Genomic DNA, 16,570 nt, shown 5'->3' on the forward strand with positions numbered 1-16,570 from the left:
ACAGCTGTGTGACATCTGTTTGCTCACAACGTAAAGGCGGAGACTCCGCGCTGTCACTGGAAATATCAACTTCAGCGTGCCATGCCGTGATAACGTGTCATGTGTGTGTGTGTACTCTTCCTCTCCCCAGGGGTCTTCATCACTAAGGGTGACGTGGGCGTGGGCACCATCGTGGGCTCAGCCGTCTTCAACATCCTTTGCATCATCGGCGTGTGTGGCTTATTCGCGGGCCAGGTACGGTATGATGTCACAGCACGCCGCAAAAAAAAACACCCGCCACTAACCGAACGCGAGAGTGTTCCTGCACCGTCACGGCTGTGACCCGCTGGCATTTGCACCGAGCACAGCCGGTGAAATGTCACCTTTAAATATTCAATCATCTATATCCACATAGCAGCAAATATAAACGCACTCATGCATACATTCATATGCTTACATATAAACATGCCCTGCACACAAGCACACGTTGTACTTTATGTTCGCTATCTAAGGCACTCATGTGTACACTGTACACTGTACTCCGAGAATACCCTTTCATATGATTTATGGTCACACAAAGGAGGGGTTTTCCGACGCACCTAAATAATGTTGTTTCGGATGATGATCAGGCTTCTGACCGTTTGTCTCTCGTGGTCAAAGATCTACTAACATGACCACCATAAAGGACCACAATGGAAACAAGCTCTAGGCCAGGGCTTTATTGTGTTTTTTTATCCTTTTGATCAATATTCTTTGTATTGTATTACACAATCCTTGTTTTATTGCTTCAATAAAGACATGAATCAATCAATCAATGACCAAATGTGCGGCCTACTTTCGGGGGGGAAACGCAGACACTGTTCCTATTGTCCGCCATTGTATTTGGCCTGTATAAAAACGGTCTGCAGAACGCTTACATTGTTTTGTACGTTTTGTTTTGTGCATCATGTTAAGTCAAGCAATTCCTTTCCAACACTGGCCGCCTTTTCAGGCCTATTTCCCCAATCAGCTGCAGGCTATTTCCTCATTTCCCTACCTGGACATTTAATATTACGCTTATGAATCGCCAAGTGACCTAAAACTAAGAGGTAATGACTTTTGATAGGTAAAGGTATTTCTGGGCTTTGATTTTATTTTATTTTATGCTACAAATTAAGAATACACATGGTATGCATACGTATTTCCATTGCGGTCTTTAGGGCACAGCAGCAAGCACTGTAGTGGGAAACTTGTATACAATTGTTGATTCCTTGATATCCTACAAATATCACATCTCAATAAAAACATTACAATAAGCATAATAAAAACAATTCAGGTCAAACTAGAGCAGACATTAGGTTGTAAAGTATCTGCCTCAGGAGCCTTGCTAGTCTTTGATAGTCTAAAGTTGTAGTTGATCCGTCTAATCCATGTTTATTCCCTGAGTCCCTGTGGTGCGATCAGAATAGAGGTGTGGCCATCAGAATCCAGTGCGGTCTGGTGAATACAGCTGGGTATCCTGTTGTCCCATCGTATCCTCAGCGCTGTGTGTGACACAGGATCGGGCCTGAAGAAATATAATGCAACTAGCTGCATCTCTCTCTCTCTCTCTTCTCTCTCTTTCTTTCTCTCTCTCTCTCTCTCTCTCTCTCTCTCTCTCCCTCTCTATCTCTCTCTCTCTCTGCCTCTCTCTTTCTGTCTCTCTCTCCCCCTCTCTCTCTCTCTCTCTCTCTCTCTCTCGGATCCTATCGAGACGAGGCAGAAACAGGACAGACTCTCTCTCTCTCTCTCTGATCCTATCGAGACGAGGCAGGGACAGGACAGACGCTCTCTCTCTCTCTCTCTCTCTCTGATCCTATCGAGACGAGGCAGGGACAGGACAGACCCTCACATGGTAATGAGCAGGCTAACAAGAATAAGCTCCCCTCCAAAACAGAATCCAGTCACAGTGATGCGATCACAGATTGTGCATTACGTTAAGAATAGGGAACTAGTGAGGCAGAAGCGAGAGGTGTAAAATCAACCTGATGCTCTCATGTTCAAACAGGGTGGAAGGGAACCCAACCTGAGCATGACATACGAGCAAAATGGCAACTGTGTGAATATGGTCAATAGCCTAATGTGTTTCTTCCACAAAGAACTATTATTACAGTATAGTGCTGCTAGTATATGTAAATACTACTGCCTTCAGGGCTCGCAGTGCGTTGGCTGTGTGGGCAAGCAAACGCTTTGTACTTTTGTTTGCTTTCACCTTTTGACCTCCCTCTCAGCGGTTAACGATTGCATACCTGGGAGTGGCAAATTCAAAGATGTCACACTGCTGACCCCCTGCCGCGTAGGAAGACTGTGAGATCGCTAAGTGTTACAGCGTTAGTCATCGCATTGCGGGGATCCCGCGTTGTATCCAATTATGTAACGCAGCTAAACACACCTTTACTAAGTGTGGCACCCAACCAGAGTGCAAACGTAACAGTAAAGTGCAATAGTAATATATAATGTACAGGTGATTAAACTGGGTATAAAATATATAAATTAGCACTACTGAGTGTAGTGCTAATCAGATGTATGTACAGAGTTGTCATATTAATATATACAGTGAGACAGGTTTAAAGACAAAATGGTAGTAAGTCATACTGGCCAGTAGCGCAATTAGTAAGAGTAGGTAAGGGATATGGACAGATAGATATAGATATAATATCTACAGATATTTATTATATGCAGGTAGGCTATGTACAGACAGATGAGGATATATATATATATATATATATATATATATATATATATATATATATATATATATATATATATATATATATATATATATATATATATATATATATATAAGAAAAAAAGAAGATATACAGTTATATACAGCATTATTGTACATGCTATCAAACAGAGTTATATGGGTTATAAGCAGGTGTAAATATAAATATATAAATGTGTATATACACGGTATATACAGCACTATTGTACATGCTATCAAACAGAATTGTATGGGTTATAAGCAGGTGTAAATAAATATAAATATATAAATGTATATACACGATATATACAGCACTATTGTACATGCTATCAAACAGAGTTATATGGGTGGACTATAAGACAGTGTACGATGTGAACTGATGCTGTGTCTCTCTGTCTCTGCAGGCAGTTAGGCTCTCTCACTGGACACTACTGAGAGACTCCGCCTATTACACCTTCTCTATCATAGCCCTCATTGCGGTAAGGGATTGTATGCACAAACACACACACACACACACACACACACACACACACACACACAGACGCACAGATGCACATACACACACACAGTCACACACACATATGCTGCACATACACACACATATGCACATACACACGCGCACACACACACATGCACACACACACATATGCACATACACATGCGCGCACACACACACACACACATGCACATACACACACACATACACACATGTGCACACGCGCACACACACACACATGCACATATACACACATGCACACACACACACACACACTTTGAAATTAAATGAGAGTGCAGGAAACACATTGGGCCAATCTTAAGTTCACTGCATAGTTTACTCAGTTTGGTTTCCCGTCCCTGCTCGCTGGCTGCTGCCCAGGTGGGAGTTGGTTTTATTGGGAAGCGATCAATCCTCTGTACAGTATGTCGGTACATTGTGCAGCGGGTAGAATGTGGGCTTAAAAAATTAAAGACAAATAAATAAATAAAATCCTGCACAATTTCCAAATACATTTGCTGAATTTCTTTACTCACGCGTCCCTCTCCTAAATGTGGCTTCTTTCTTTCTGCAGATATTCAGTCCTTGCCTTGCTCATCTTTGATAATTATGGCGACATTAACCCTTTCACTACCACACTACCAAATTGTTAACCCTTTCACTACCACACTACAGAAGGTTAAAGTGGCTTTGATTGCTTGTGTTTAAAAGTATCCATTATGGCCTTTATAGTTTACAAAGGTATTCATTGTAATTGTGATGCAGGCATGTTTTCTGTGTGCGCAGCACATACATGATAGAGTGTGCCATGAATATCATATATCATCAGAGGTTGAATCAGCTGGCCTGTGTTAATCCAGGACAAATGCATCACTCTCCAATTAGCCCAACACACTATAGGTCTGATGTCGTGCTCTTTCAGATCAGACACACACACGCAACCTCATTAGTATGATATTTGTGTGCGTGACAGGATAATCTTGGATTTTGCATATTAAGAGTTTAGCGTGCCACAACACAGACTGTAATCAGAATCAGAATGATATTTATTGCCAAGTAAATCTTTGCTCGCACAAAGAGGACAAAACACAACACATCTAGAACAAGTAAGTGCCAGAAACGGTTTGACGGTTCACGGTTTGATCCGCTCCTGGCCCTCTAAGGTCTAGCCCGGCCACCCCCCCTAGTGGAGGAGAGAGAGGCCAAACATGTGAGATTCTCATGACACGAGCCTCCACTAATGTCCCTTTTACACTCTTTGTTTCAACAGTTCATCTATGATGAAAAGGTGTCATGGTATGTAAAGGAGATTTTCGTATTATTTTATTAAATATATATAATGGTGGCATAGAGTATATAATATTCAGCAGTTGTTTAACTGCCTTTTTTGTGTTTGTACCTCATTGTCTGCATTTTGTACCTCATTGTCTGCATTTTTACTTCATTGTACTTAGGTTGTATATTAGTTTGTATATTGTATAGTGTTGGGACTTATTCCTATTTTACTTACTTTATTTTACTGTATGAACTGAAGCACACTCTCCTACAGAACCAAGCATTTCACTGTAATGTACATGTACTTTATACGTGACAAATAAAAGCAAACTTGAAACTTGAACTTTAGAATTTCAATGTGTGTGTGTGTGTGTGTGTGCGTGTGTGTGTGTGTGTGTGTGTGTGTGTGTGTGTGCGTGTGCCCATGCTCCAGGTGGGAGTCTCTCATACTGGTCGTCATGTATATGGGCTACATCATCATGATGAAGTGAGTATCAGTCCTCAAGCCTCCATCAGCCTCAAACAAGCTTTGATCTCCTCTGTCACAAATTAAACCCGGCTCCTACAATCAGAGAGTTATTTTTATTGCACTGTAGTACTGCATCATTTGACTGTCTATTTCATGAAAAAATTTTACTGCACTTTTCTATTTTTAGTACTGCCTATTTTAAAACTGAATCAAACCATAAACAGAGAGGCCTATTGGGATGTTAGTTAAAAACTGTGATTTGCCTTACCTTGCTGCAATCTTTTTTATGCTTGTTGTATGTTTTATATGTAATTTTATGGTTTTATATGTCTGCACTTTATGTGCTAATTTTGTGCCTGTCTTTTCTTTTCTGCTGTGAAGCACTTTGAGCTGCAATTCTTGTATGAAAAGTGCTATACAAATAAAGATTATTATTATTGTTACACATCACTTAGCGATAAATACCTAGAAACCAAATGTACTTGCTGCATGCAGTTGACTCTTAAAACATCATAAATGGGGGCGACAGTGGCTCAGGGGGTAGAGCGGTCGTCTGGTAATCAGAAGGTTCCTGGTTCGATTTGGGCTCCTCCCAGGCAGCGTGTTGAAATGTCCTTGAGCAAGACACTTAACCCCTTGTATGGTTGCCTCTGCTGTTGGTGAGTGAATGTGTGAGTGAATGGGTGAATGTGAGGCATAAGGTGTAAAGTACTTTGGATAAAAGCTCTATATGAATGCAGTCCATTTACCATAAATAAATAAAAAAACAATGCCGATTTATTTTCATGGTACGTGATGTGACAGTTATTGAGAGTAAATTCGTTTGAATATGGCCATCAGTGATGTAATTGCGGACATTGAATCCTTGTGTTGTGTTAATTACAGCTCCATGAAACTATGTAGATGAAAGAATCGCAATACCTTGTCTTGCTACCTTATCATTTCATTGAGCTGTAATGAACAACACAATGATTCAATGTCCCCGATGACATCACTGGTGGCCACATGCAAACTAATTTACTCTCAATAATACTAAGGTCATGCTAGACTCAACCTTAACCTTCAAAAAACATGTGAAGAAAGTTACAAACACAATCAAATTCAACCTTCAAAACGTTAAACATATTAGACCTGACAGTCAGTGCTGCTAGATCCTATCTTCACTGTATGATTCTATCACACATTGAGTACTGCTTCACAAACTGGTCTTGCACATGTGACGATCCTCAAACCCATAGAACAGCTACAGTATACAAGAGTGCACTTAAAGTATTCGATAAGAAACCTCACTCATATCACCACTGTCACATTCTTCAGAGGTACATTTATTTGAGTTTTGCCAATTGAATTTTTTTTAAACAGGCTATTGTTATTTACAAGACCCTACATGGTCCATGGCCCACCCCTCTGAGGGAATTCATAGAAAGGAAGCCCGATAGAGGAATCAGCACTAGAGCAACCACTTTTTAGCGAACCGCCTTTGCTAAAAACACCCTCTCAGTCCAGGGCTGTTTAATCTGGAATGATCTACCACTGACCATACGAGATTGTGCATCATTTCCATCTTTTAAATTCAATCTAAAAAAAAATTTACTCGACAACCAAACCTGTGACCATGTATAGTCAAATAGTATTGTAGTGCACCCTTTATACTTTGTATTTTTTTCTGTATGTATGTTTTTATGCCTTGTCTCATAGCATGTTATGCTTCACTGCCTGCATGTTTCGTTTTTATGCTTTGTGTGGGGACTGCGGATGAAAATTAGCATCCTTGCTAAATCCGGTGTATTTACACTGCATTTATTTGTGTCCAGTAATATGCTCTGTCCCGTCTAAATAAACAAATAAAATCAAACTAAATGAATGTGTGCAAAATAAATCAGCATTGTTTTTCGGTGAAGTGCCCCTTTAAGACTGGTTTTGGTAAACAATTGCTTGCTTGTTTGTTCAAGTACAATAGTGGAAGTCCTGTACATGAAATAACAACAAACAAACAAAGAATTGCTGTTGAAGTCGTCAATATTTCTTTAACCTGTTATTTACCAGGGTAGGTTCTCTGAGCAGGGATGCTCTTTTTGAGCCACGCTCTTTACACCATCCACACATGGGAACTGCCACTGGAGCAGTTTGGGGTTAAGTGCCTTGCTCAAGGGCACTTCGGCGGTTGTTATTGAGGGACAGGAGAGAGTTATTCATTCACTTACCCATCCAGACTTTTTACTGCCGGTCTGGGGGATTGAACCGGTAACCTTCCGGTTACAAACTCGCTTCTCTAACTTTAGGCCACCACTGCCCCCATACTATACTGTACCTACCTGTTGATGATTTTTTTTGCTTCTATACCTGTTGATGATTTTTGCTTCTATACCTGTTGATCATTTTTGCTTCTATACCCGTTGATGATTTTTGCTTCTATATCTGTTGCTAACTTTTGCTTCTATACCCGTTGTCCCAAGGTTTAATGGCAGGGCTCAGCGCTACTTTGACCGGAGGAAGAAAAGCTCAGTGAACTTGGCCAACGGGCTGACAGGAAGCACCGACCTGGAGGACAACATGACCTGCGATGCCACCGCTGTCCTGCTCAAGAAAGGTAGCGTAGAATATCTTGTTTGAGTGGATATGTGGGAGGAAAGTAAGCCTTCGTCTTTCTAGAGATGACTCAAAACGCTTGTTGTTTAAACTGATGAATAAACTGTAAAATGTGATAAAAAGGTTCTGTTTTATGTCTCATTCCAGGTTCGGTTAGATTGGTTAATTTGCTGCGATGTTTGTCTGTATCTGAATGTCTTTCCCATTGTTACTGTAGTTAGATATTAGTATTGTTAGTATTGTAGTACTAGAGTCCAGCCTCAGTCTCAAATCCACCTCTCTGTCATCGTGGACTTGTCTTGTGCCTATTTTGACCTGGACTTTCAAAACATACACAAGATATATTTTCTATCCCAGTAAACTGATTGGCTGCATGCCTTGCCTTCTTCCATAATGAACATTTAGTTTTGGCCCCGCTAATAGAATGCTGAGCATCTTAAAATTTTCAGTACGACATATATACCGTCAACGCCTCTTTTGGTCTTGAGTTGGACTTGGATTTTTCTCAAGCCCCTGTCTCGACCCACTTTCGGACTTGGCCTTGACCAAAACTCAGCGGAACCAGGTCCTGGACTTGATTTGGACTCAGACCAAGGTTGTCATGTTCACTACAAACCGTGACCCGTCAACGTGAGTTGGGGACAAAGGCAGCCCGATAAAGACTGTTTGATGTGTCCTCGCAGCTAACTTCAACTGTCAGCCGTCTGTGCTGATGGTGGACGAGCTTCTGTCTGCCTACCCCCACCAGATGTCCTTCTCCGAGGCTGGCATGAGATTGATGATCACCAGCCACTTCTCACCCAGGACACGCCTCACCATGGCCTCACGCCTGCTTATCAACGAGGTAGAGACACTCAAACACACACACACACACCATGGTTTTTATGTACTCTGATCTATTCTTCTTTGACTCTCTGTCTTCTTGTCTACCCATGTCTCTCTTTTTGAAGCACACACTCACACATAGGTATGGGACAAAACGATTTATAATGCGAAATATTGTCTTACATATACCAAGTATCAATAATTCTTTAAACATTTTTACTGCAATAGATTCAGATTCAGAGTTTTATTTGCCACATGGAAGCAATACAATCATAGAGTTTTCATACAAAATCATAAATACCATACCATGGGCAAAAGGAGCAGGAAGAAGAATAATTCTTATAGTTACCTGCCCTCTATTCCTAAACTAAACAAGTATTACTTGATGGTCGGCGTACAACCTAATTTACACAAAATATTTTTTTTATACCATATACAAAGAAACAAACAATCCACAGATTAAACAAGAAAAAATGTCATAATAATAATAATAATAATAATAATAATAATAATAATAATAATAATAATAATAATAATAATAATAATAATAATAATAATAATAATAATAATAATAATAATAATAATAATAAAGAAGAAAAGAAAATATCTCACTATTCAGATCACATTTGACTTTCATACTGACTAAATATTTTTTGAATTGACAAACACTATTACATCCCTTAACTCATTCCGCGCCGGACCTGAGTATAGTCGGGTTAACTCGCCGAACGTTCGGCGCCAGACCCGAGTATTGTCGGGTTTTGGTCGTTATTTCTTTTATTCGCTTTTTCCTTTGATTATCCATCCAGGGAGCCTGATGTTATCATTGGGAATGGGTCTGAGATCGCAAACGTCCAATACCGCCGCCTGCCGCCTTGCGGCCGGTATTGCACATCCTTTGAGACTCTGGCTTAGGCTGTGCGTCGATCTAAAAAGTCCGGGCCGGGTTTACCTTGTCGGGCAGGACAATCGTTTATAACGCATGGATTGAGGAGAATCAAGCACTCCCGGTTCATGTTCTTTGGTGGATTATGTTGGCAACACGATCAACATCAATACTTGGAATGGCGATCAGATAATTGGAATATTCTTTTTGGAGTACATCCTAGTCAAGGTAAGGGCTATATGGTATCAATCTTGCGTTGATCCAAGAATACATTCACTGCGATCCGACCGTATGTGTGTAATGTGTGTGTGTAACATATTCCGTTGGTGGCGATCAAAGCATAGAAAAACTACCCCCCCCCCCCCCTTCATGCATTCATGATGAAACATAATACCGATAATATAGCGTTGATTTCAGATTGATTGTTGATACAGGCGAGAAACGCCACGGTTTTTAGTGAAATGCACTAAACGCTGCATAGCGTCGTTTTCTGGGATTAGACAGGATTACTCTAAGGCCATGTTTAGACGGAGAGAGTCTGAACAGAAACCGCAAAAGTCGTCTTGCGGTCTCACTTTTAATGTTGCGTTTAGACTAGTGTTTTGGGATGGAATTCTGCGTGCAGACGAGGCTGTAAAGACTCGAGACGACGGCGCCCTGCTGTCACGTGATTGGCGCAGATGTCACATGACCAGAAACGAGAGCCTTGACAACCCTTTCATCATAGTTTTATGCGGTTTGACTGTTCAGATGATAGCGCGAAGGTGTATCGTTTCTAGGATTTCCACCCAGGAAGGTGGTCTCACTTTTTTGCGGATTCTCCCCGCAAAAACGCTGTTGCCGTATAAACAAAAGGCACATCCGAAAAGAAAAAAAATCCGGATTCACCTGCTAGCGTTTCCGTCTAAACATGGCCTAAAACTATACTCATATTCACCACGGTATAAAACGGGGATGTATGGATGAATTATCTTTTCTTTTTCACAAATTGAACGATAGATACTTAACACTTTGAATGCCAGCCACGACATAACACGTGTTATCAGCCCGCCCCCTGAATGCCCAGCACGACAATTAGCGTGATTTTTTTTTAATTAGCGATCTGAATTCATATTTCATCAACCGAGTCTACCGTTGGGAAACCAGCCCCATCAGGAGCTCAGATGTGAAAAAAGCGCCCCCTATCAGACCTGTTTTCACGGAGATATAAGCTTTTCCCCTATGTTTGATATGGCTGTTTGGCTGTGCGAGCGATCAGGAAATATATCAGCAGATATCAGATCGCCTATATAGCGTGCATACGTACACATATGCTATCGATAATCTAGCGTTTATTTTAAAACGATTCATAAATAGGCCGAAAAATTTTAATGTTTTTTGTGTATTCTAGAATATTCCGTTTATTATGGAATATTTTTATTTCCCTTGAAAACGAGGGCTTTTCAAGATGCTATAAAACGGAAATTAACCGATTCGCTTCGCTTCGACAATGTTGACTGGAAAATGAGTCATTGATAAGCGACGGGCAGATTAGACACATAATTTAAAACATAGATTAGATGATATTAACGCTAACATTGAAGTGGATGCTGGGCATTCAAGCACTAAATCGTGCGCCCCCTGCTGGGCACTGAAAGTGTTAATGTCAAATGGGCAATAGTATTATATCCATAGCTATGATATATAATATAGTTTGAGCCCTGCAAACACCGCCATGTATCCCCATACTTTAAAGCGGTGGCCTTTCAACAGTAACAGTAAACAGCGCCCTCTGGCGCTGAAAGTGTTAAGCTCGCTATGGAGAGAATTCCACAACTTTACACCAATAACTGAAGGACACAACTGTTTAAGTGTGGTACGTGCAAAACTGATGTTTAAAATTTTATTTCCTCCTACTAAACTCACTTTCTAAATGGAAAAGATTTTGTAATTTTTCTGGCAGTGTCTTATTTCTTGCCATAAACATAATTAACATTGTTTGAAACTTAACCATGTCTTCAAGTTTAATTATTCTAGATTTAATAAATAATATGTTTGTGTGTTCTCGATAATTCACTCTATGTGTGATTCTTACAGCCCTCTTCTGTAGTATATATAATGGTTTTATATTAGTCCCATAAGTATTACCCCATACTTCAACACAATAACTGAGATAAGGTGAGATGAGTGAACAGTGTTCTCATTGCTTCATACTCTAACACATCTTTTACTTTATTCATAACAAAAATACTCTTGGACATCTTTTTTTTAACATGTGCTATATGAGATTTCCATGTTAGTTTATCATCCATAATTACACCAAGAAATCGATAAAATTATACAAATGATTAGAATGAGGTGAACAGACTGAAAACAATATTTATTTTTAATTTTATTATTATCTTTTTCCCCATTCTTTTTCCGGTTTTCTCCCCTCCCAATGTTAGTCGTTATGCCAATTCCCAATCCCCTTCCTGGTCGTTGCGCATTCTACCCCCTACCGTCGGTCTGGGAGGGTGGAGACTATCACATGCTTCCTCCGACACATGTGTACCCAGCCCACCACTTATTTTCACCTGGCAGCGCGGACTCTCACTGGGAGAGTGTAACGTGTGGAAGGTCACACTACCTCTCTTAGATCCTTCCCTTGCTGTGCAGGCGCCCTGACCGAACTGTAGGAGTCGCTGTTTACAACGACCAGGACCCACCCTCGCCGGGTTTCCCACCCGCTAACACCGCCAATTGTGTTAGTATGGACGTGTGTTCCTTGTATTTCCCTTAGTGTTCTTTCCCTTCTCTCTCTCTCTTGCTCTCTCTCTCTCCCCTTCTTTGTAGTTACTGTCCGTTATTAGGTTCTCTGTTTAGTGTCTGTAGTCTGCTTGTTTTGTCCCCATGGTTACACTGGGGTAAAACAGCAACATTCTATTTTCAAATGATTACGTTTGCATGTCCAAGTTAAAAAGAAACACAGTTTTGGCAGGAAATCGCGTGTTCCTAGTGGCAACGATCAAAGGGTGTTTTCGTTTTGGAAACTCGCCGACAATGGTGCCATGTAATTTGCGCGAGCCGTATACGGAGCCGTTCTGCCCAATGCCCATGCGCAGTAGAGACCCGCACGGTTATTTCCAGTGTTTACAGCAGAGCTGTCCCAAGTAGCTGCGGCTACCAACGTGTTGTCAAGTTATTGTTATAAGGAACCCAGTACTCCAAACTACAACAGTCTGCATTCCCTTAACAATATTTTGTATTGAGCCGTATTGTATTGTACCCATTCTGCAATCTGTTAAATAATGTTTACATCCATTTATTCTGCTAGCATTAACGTTACTACGCTGCTAGCCACAATGCTATACTGTTATAATGGCATATCCCAATCACGTTAGCACGTAAGCTAACAAAATCGGCGATCTTTTTGTGAGACTAAACTCCGCTCTTGGTGGTCAATTGTGTTGATGTTAGTTTTGTTTCATCAACAAATCATCAACAAATGAGGCAGAACACACAGTGAATGTATCCGTTTTTGTTTATTGCACTTTATTTCTTGCTGAAAAATAAATGCTATGTAGCTAAATGGCTCATGCGAGGTATAAAGATGGTGGCTTTCTGAGATTTTGAGCAGGATGTGGAGTGACTCGTTCAACCTTTCTGATTGGTTGAAAATGGCCTTCATGTTTGAACTACATCGCCACCTACTGCTTTGGCATTGTACTACATGTATATAGTAGACGAGACAAAACGACGTCTAACTTAACTCTAACTTGCCTGCCAATACGCAGCGTTCTGAAAAGCGAAATTAAACTAAATGAAATGTCGTCCATAGTTGTAGTTCCCTGTGTTGTTTCTTATAGTTCTTTGTCAGTCTGTTTCCCCTCCCAGGTGTCTCCAGTTGTAATCATCCCAGGTGTTTCTCGTTTGTCATTTGTTCCTGTGTATTTGCGTTTCCTGTTCTCTGTGTTGGTCCATTATCTCTGTTACACTGTCAATGTTTCGCTGTCCTTGTTTCACGTTCCTTGTTTCACGTTCCATGTTTCACGTTCCATGTTTCAATCTTGTTCATTAAAAAACCCTTGGACTTGCTGCCCGCCTCCACTTGTCTGCTATTGGGTCCTGTTACACCACCACATTGTCACACCTTACCACCCCTACAGTAGTACAACACAATGGTGTCTGAGAGTGTAATGCAGCGGCACTAACCGATATCCCACCGTCTCTACCCGTCTCAGAGACAGAGACTGATAAACACCACGGAGACCCGAGTGAACCGCGTCACCAACGGCGACTCGGAGCCGACGGCCAGGGTCACGGAGAGGCGGGGCTTAGAGAACGGGATGGGCGGTGGGGCCGAGAGGGGACTGAACGGAAGGTGCAGGAGCCTGATGGTGGAGTCCGGGAACGAGACTGAGATGGAGACGGAGGACAACGAGAACAATGAGAACGACGAGGAGGGAGAGGGCGAGGAGCGCCATGAGGGACCTCTGGTGCCTTTCAGTTGTCCAGGTGAGAGAGCCACGTCGTTAGTTTAAAGGAACATTTCAGGAGATTCACTCATTTGCCACCTAGATAGACATCAATCTAATCCCTGTGCGTCCAGCAGTGTTGTAGTACTCGAGTCCAGGACTCAGACTCAAGTCCAGGACTCAGACTTGAGTCCTGGACTGATTTTCAGGACTCGTGACTCGACTTGGACTTGGACTTGAGCATTGACTGCATTCGGACTCGGAAGGTGCAGACTCGGACTTGTTCATTGATAAATACAGTTATTTATTTAAGCATTACATCACGCGCAGGAGTGGTTTGTGACCAATAAACCATGCCTAGGGGTGGTCGTTAGGCCCGAGGCGCAGCCGAGGGTCGTTAGACCCCCCTAGGCATGGTTTATTGTTCACAAATCACGACTGCAAGTGGTGTAAAGCTTTTATACAACTGCCAGATTCATCCAACCTTATTTCTATACAATAAACACACATTAATCGAAGATTTATTGAAAAAACCATCCGCCAGAAAAAGTAGTTCCCACAACTACAAAAAAGACAAGTTGCCTCCATGTGGAAGCAGCTTGAAGTGCATCCAACCAAACTAACACATCCAACTGTGTATTATTGGAATGATTGAGAGAAGTTGCCTCATGTGGAAGCAGCTTGAAGTGCATCCAACCAACTAACACATCCAACTGTGTATTATTGGAATGATTGATTGAAAATTTTATTACCAGATGCAGAATGGGTACAATACAGTACGGCTCAATACACACAATTGTTAAGGGAATGCAGACCTACTTTCCATAGAACTTCATTCTTAGATGCTTCTATATAAAGTAGGTAAAACAAATTAAAAAGTTTTCTTTGCCCTATAGGAAAAAAACGTTTTCTTCGCCCTATTTTTTTTATTTATTTCTTTTAGCCTAAACTTAACCAGTTGGAAACCAGGGGTACAGTAATAAAATTAGCAATCAACCAATCAATCAATTCAATAGACCATGCTCACTTAAAACAGCGCTGCTTCTCTCTCAGTCTGACTCCCCCGCTGTTGCAGACAGGAGTGTGTGTGTGTGTGTGTGCGCGCGCGTGTGTGTGTGTGTGTGTGTCACAGTGTGTGTGTGTGTGTCACAGTGTGTGTGTGTGTGTGTGTGTGTGTGTGTGTGTGTGTGTATGTGTGTGTGTGTGTGTGTGTGTGTGTTTGTGGGTACGCCAGCGTCGGACAGTGTGAGAGTGAACGCTGCAGTCAGTGGGAAGGAAGTAGAAATTTAAATCAATCAATTAATCAATCAATCAATCCGCGATTTTTCTTTTGTTCTAGATTGACTCAAGACCCATCAATTACATCATCCAACATTGTTTAAAGGACTAACACATTCCCCTTGACAGAATCGCTTCATATTTAGTCGTTATGGCGCTATCAACATATCCATTTGTTGTCCGCGATCTTGTTTTCTCCCGGAGTGAGCCGGGGAGTGATATGTGATTCGGTTGTGGGCGGGTCCTGAGCCCAGGACCGTGGATTGTTGCCAATAAAGACGTGTAAATGGACTGTTTCAGCCAATCAGAATCGAGAAATTTGCATGCCATTGTATAATTATTTTTATAATAGGCCCTAATCATTTGGAATTTGTTTGGCTATTGTGTCACAAAGTAAATAAACTCCCTTTGAAATGGTGACCGCTGTGTCATTTATGTTTAATGTAGACCTTTTTTTATTTGTATGTCAGCTTTTTGACTGCCAGAGTAAAGTGGACTCAACCTTGATGACTTGGACTCACTCGATTCAGACTTGAGATTTAGTGACTCGACTACAACACTGGCGTCCAGTACAGAGAGAGATACGGTTGCACACTATAGCCTAGCTTAGCGCAAGAACTGGAAGCAGGGGGAAACTGCTAGCCTAGAGTGAAGAAATACACCTTCCACCAACTCCAAAATGGTTTCATTTACACAAAATGTCAGATTGTTCCTTTAACCATTTATTGTAATTGTAGCGTGTATGAAATGGACTAATACAATTAGTCCTGGGGGTACAGTTCTACTCTTTAGGACGATCCCTGCTCCAAGGGAAGCTAAAACACAACAGCTTGCATAAAGATGAAACACAACAGAAACACACAAAAGATGAAACGCAACAGAAACACACAAAAGATTAAACGCAACAGAAACACACAAAAGATGAAACGCAAGAGAAACACACAAAAGATGAACCGCAACCGAAACACACAAAAGCTGAAACACAACACACACAAGATTAAACGCAACAGAAACACACAAAGGATGAAACACAACACTGTACAAAACAACACGGAGCACTGTGAACAAATCCCCCGTAGGGAACATGGCTCACAGAGAGATCAGCGCCCTTGGGGAAGCTGTGTACAGTACAAAGCACAGCCCACGCAGGTGGAGGCTCCACGTGCCGGCGAGTGAAGAGTGAACAGCAGCGTCAACAAGTCCAGGGTGTGTGAATGGGTCTGAACGGGGAAGGTCTTTAAATAGAGCTCACAGTCGGAGTGGCAGCCAAACACTTCGTCCCGGTCGCTTCGCTTTGATTTCGTTTGACATGTTGCACGTGGCTCTTGGTATCTGATATCAGTGTTGTAATCAAGTCACTAAATCTCTAGTCCGAATCAAGTCTCGAGTCCGAGTCCAAGTCATCAAGGTTGAGTCTGAGCTGACATACAAATAAAAAAAGGTCTACAAATGACTAGGGCTGACCTTCGAAGCTTTTTTTGGCAATCGAAGCTTCGGGCCGAGCTTCAATTTGAACCCTTTATTCGCCAATGACGTGTTCCCACGTCATTCTCCGCCATGCGTAATCTGCCAACGTCTTTGAGATCAATATTTCAAAAATCTGTGATGGCAA

General features: G+C 41.5%; 1 protein-coding gene across 1 annotated transcript in view; it reads left to right on the plus strand.

Annotated features, from left to right (window-relative positions):
• LOC311231937 (sodium/potassium/calcium exchanger 3-like) overlaps positions 1 to 16,570 on the plus strand; it is a gene marked incomplete at its 3' end in the record, with an annotated part of 159,891 nt that overhangs the window by 129,952 nt on the left and 13,369 nt on the right. The window contains exons 6-12 of the mRNA XM_084318576.1: positions 131 to 234; positions 3,109 to 3,183; positions 4,471 to 4,496; positions 4,909 to 4,962; positions 7,401 to 7,534; positions 8,217 to 8,377; positions 13,447 to 13,720. Of these exons, the coding sequence (XP_084174702.1) occupies positions 131 to 234; positions 3,109 to 3,183; positions 4,471 to 4,496; positions 4,909 to 4,962; positions 7,401 to 7,534; positions 8,217 to 8,377; positions 13,447 to 13,720 (828 nt within the window). The remainder of the gene's footprint in view (positions 1 to 130; positions 235 to 3,108; positions 3,184 to 4,470; positions 4,497 to 4,908; positions 4,963 to 7,400; positions 7,535 to 8,216; positions 8,378 to 13,446; positions 13,721 to 16,570) is intronic.

The sequence above is a fragment of the Notolepis coatsorum genome (assembly GCF_963971535.1).
Source record: "Notolepis coatsorum genome assembly, chromosome: 7".
Lineage (NCBI taxonomy): Eukaryota > Metazoa > Chordata > Actinopteri > Aulopiformes > Paralepididae > Notolepis > Notolepis coatsorum.